Here is a 2,857-nt window from a genome sequence, read left to right as displayed (position 1 = left end):
GTGCCATGGATGCAGTCTGGCTGTGTCACTGCTCCCCCAGCTGGCTGTTATTTCTGTGCTTCTTTCCCAGGTGATCCATGACTTCTTGTTCTCCTTGAAAGAAAGTCCTGAAAAGTTCCAGATTGAGGCCAACTTCCCTCGCCGTGTCCTGCCCTGCCTCCCTACAGAGGAGTGGCCCAACCCACCCACGCTGCAGGAGGCCGGACTCAGCCACACGGAAGTCCTCTTTGTGCAGGACCTCACGGACGATTGACACTTTTCCAGAAGACACAAAATGGAAAGAGAAATTCATATTATTATAATATACAATATTTTTTTTAAGACTGCGTACAAACGAGGGATCAGAGACCACATCGCCTGTGCCAGCTGTGCTGTGTGTGTGCGCTGGCGAGAGGAAGTGTGTGCACGTCCTCACACACCCATGTACACAGCCATCCCCTACACTTGGAGGGCAGAGAGGGAGGGGAGCTGGTGTTGCCCCTCCGCCCTCCCTGGAGAGGAACAGGAATGGCAGCTCTCAGTAATTATTGCTTTTATTGACGACGATAATAATAAAACCCCAACAACCTGACACCTTGTGAAGATTTGATACTCTGCTGCTCTTGACAGCCAGAAGACCGGGCACCTGAATGTGCTGGGAGTGGGGTGGGAGGGAAGGGCTGGACAGAATCTCTTCAGCTTCCCTCTGTGTATAAATATCTTTCTTTTAATATTTCTCTTGCTTTGTAATGACCAAAGGAGAATGGGGTTGACTATAGTATTAACTTTTTGATAAAGAGCTGGTTCAATTCTTACCTGTGTGGGGTCTTGCCCAGGGTTCTTAGCCTGCGTAGTGTAATAAACTCTGCCTCTAGCATGTCTCTGCCAATGCTTTCTGCCTGTGCCCCCTGCCACAACGGAGCACCGGGGAGGGGGTTCCAGCTGCTCTGGCTCTACAGTAAGTTACTCCTCACAGCATTGTGTGTACACTTAACTTCTGGCCTTGAGTTGGTGGTTGTGCACACCGTGGGGGAAGGCAGTGCTGGGGTTCCTGCTGTGCTGCCTGCCTGTGGCATGAACTCGGGGGTGTGGCGGGGTAGGAAGGAGATGGCCCTTCCTTTGCCCAAAGGCCTGGGTCAGCCCTCCCACACCAAGTTAGAGATGGGAAAAAAAGATGTGTAAGGTGCAGTGGGGAGAAGGGTGGGTGTAAGCCTCTGTTTCCCCCCCCAGAGGCCTGGTCACGGCTGCAGCGTGGTGCTATAAGCTCCTGCCCAACGGGAGAGCGGTAGGAGCCTGTTCCTTCCCTACCCCTACCTGCTAGTCGCCTGTTTTGGGCTGGTAACTGCGCTCACTTGCCTGCATAAAGCACAGAAGGGAGCAGGGAGCTCGCTCTCCACCCCCACCATTTCTGAAGCCTGCGAGCTGTACTAAACCAGCCTCCTTTCCTGGTGGCTCCAGGGCCTGGCGTGGCTTTTTCAACAGGGAGAAGAGATCGTTTTCCTCCCAAAGGAAGAGCTGTTCCCTTTCTGGCCGTGGAGCCTTCTGGAGCAGCATGGTTTGGGGAGTAGCAACCTTGCCCTAAGCCTTGGGGAGCCAGAGCTTCTGCCCTCTGCCGCGCATAGGGTGGATGTGCCTGTCCTGCTCAGCGTGAAGGGCCCGGCCTGGGGCCGTTGAGGTCCTCTGGGGCCAGCCGGGCTGGGCTGGTTTCCCACCCAGCCAGGGGAGCGCAGGGATCACCCCTTCCCTGGCTGGGCGTGGGCAGGCTGGAAGCTTGGGCTGTGGGAGAGGTTGCAGCTGCCTCCCTGGTGTGGCTGGAGCCACCCAGAAAGATGCGCTGTGCCGGGGTGGCATCCAGGGCTTTCCGTCTTGGTGCAAGCTGTGCAGGATCTGCGGGTGGGAGCGAGGGGTGTCCGTGGTGCTGCTGGATCACAGACCCCTCTGTGGCAGAGGACCCAGCCTGCTCTTGCTTCCACCCTCGGGCTCTCCTCCGAGCACCCCCTCCGGGGCTCTTCCGGCTGCTGCACCCTCCCGCCACCTGCCCGGTGATGGCCTGGGGACCCCCCATCCCTGACCGGAGTGTTAGCCTGGCCTCAGCCCCCCGGGGGACCCAGCGGGGCCACCCCGGCCCCCTTCGAGCCCCTGCCTGCCCGCGCCGTGACAAGAGCTGGGGCACAGCGTGTTGGTATACATCATACATTTATTAGTGAATATCCCTCTCAAAATCAGCCACAACATTAAAAAAAATAATGATTGCACTACTTGGTCAAGCAGAACTAGCAACTTTCATTTTAAAAAAAGTACAAATCTGTTAAAAATTTCAATCAGTATAATACACATATATATAATACAACATACTAGTTATGTTAAATGCTACAAAACCAATATGATTCCAATGGAATGGAAAAAAAACAAACACTTTTAGAGCTTTAAGAACCTTTTTTTTCTATATATTAGCCTTTTTTCAAAAGTACAAATCTGTTAAAAATTTCAATCAGTATAATACACATATATATAATACAACATACTAGTTATGTTAAATGCTACAAAACCAATATGATTCCAATGGAATGGAAAAAAAACAAACACTTTTAGAGCTTTAAGAACCTTTTTTTTCTATATATTAGCCTTTTTTCAAATACATACATGGGAAAAATGAGGTAACTGTAAAATGTGCAAGTAACAGAGCAAAAAAAATTATATATATATATTTATATATATATATATATATAAAAACTTTCTAACACAGAACACACGTCCTAGCACCTTCCGGGGAGCCGCGGGGGCCGCGGGAGTCCCACCGGAGGGCCCGGGGACTGGTATAATAGAACAGTAAACAGTCCACTATCCCACCACAGGAAATCATTGGTAAACAGTGGGA

At 51.3% G+C, this 2,857-nt stretch overlaps 1 protein-coding gene across 1 annotated transcript in view; it reads left to right on the top strand.

Moving 5' to 3' along the window:
* FAF2 (Fas associated factor family member 2) overlaps positions 1-856 on the top strand; it is a 9,918-nt gene extending 9,062 nt beyond the window's left edge. Inside the window, exon 10 of the mRNA XM_009333507.1 lies at positions 71-856. Within this exon, the coding sequence (XP_009331782.1) occupies positions 71-253 (183 nt within the window). The 3' untranslated portion in view covers positions 254-856. The remainder of the gene's footprint in view (positions 1-70) is intronic.
* The last annotated feature ends 2,001 nt before the right edge of the window (positions 857-2,857 follow it).

The sequence above is a fragment of the Pygoscelis adeliae genome, unplaced genomic scaffold (genome assembly GCF_000699105.1).
Source record: "Pygoscelis adeliae isolate BGI_AS28 unplaced genomic scaffold, ASM69910v1 Scaffold431, whole genome shotgun sequence".
NCBI classification, from domain to species: domain Eukaryota; kingdom Metazoa; phylum Chordata; class Aves; order Sphenisciformes; family Spheniscidae; genus Pygoscelis; species Pygoscelis adeliae.
This window is presented reverse-complemented; position numbering and strand designations above follow the sequence as displayed.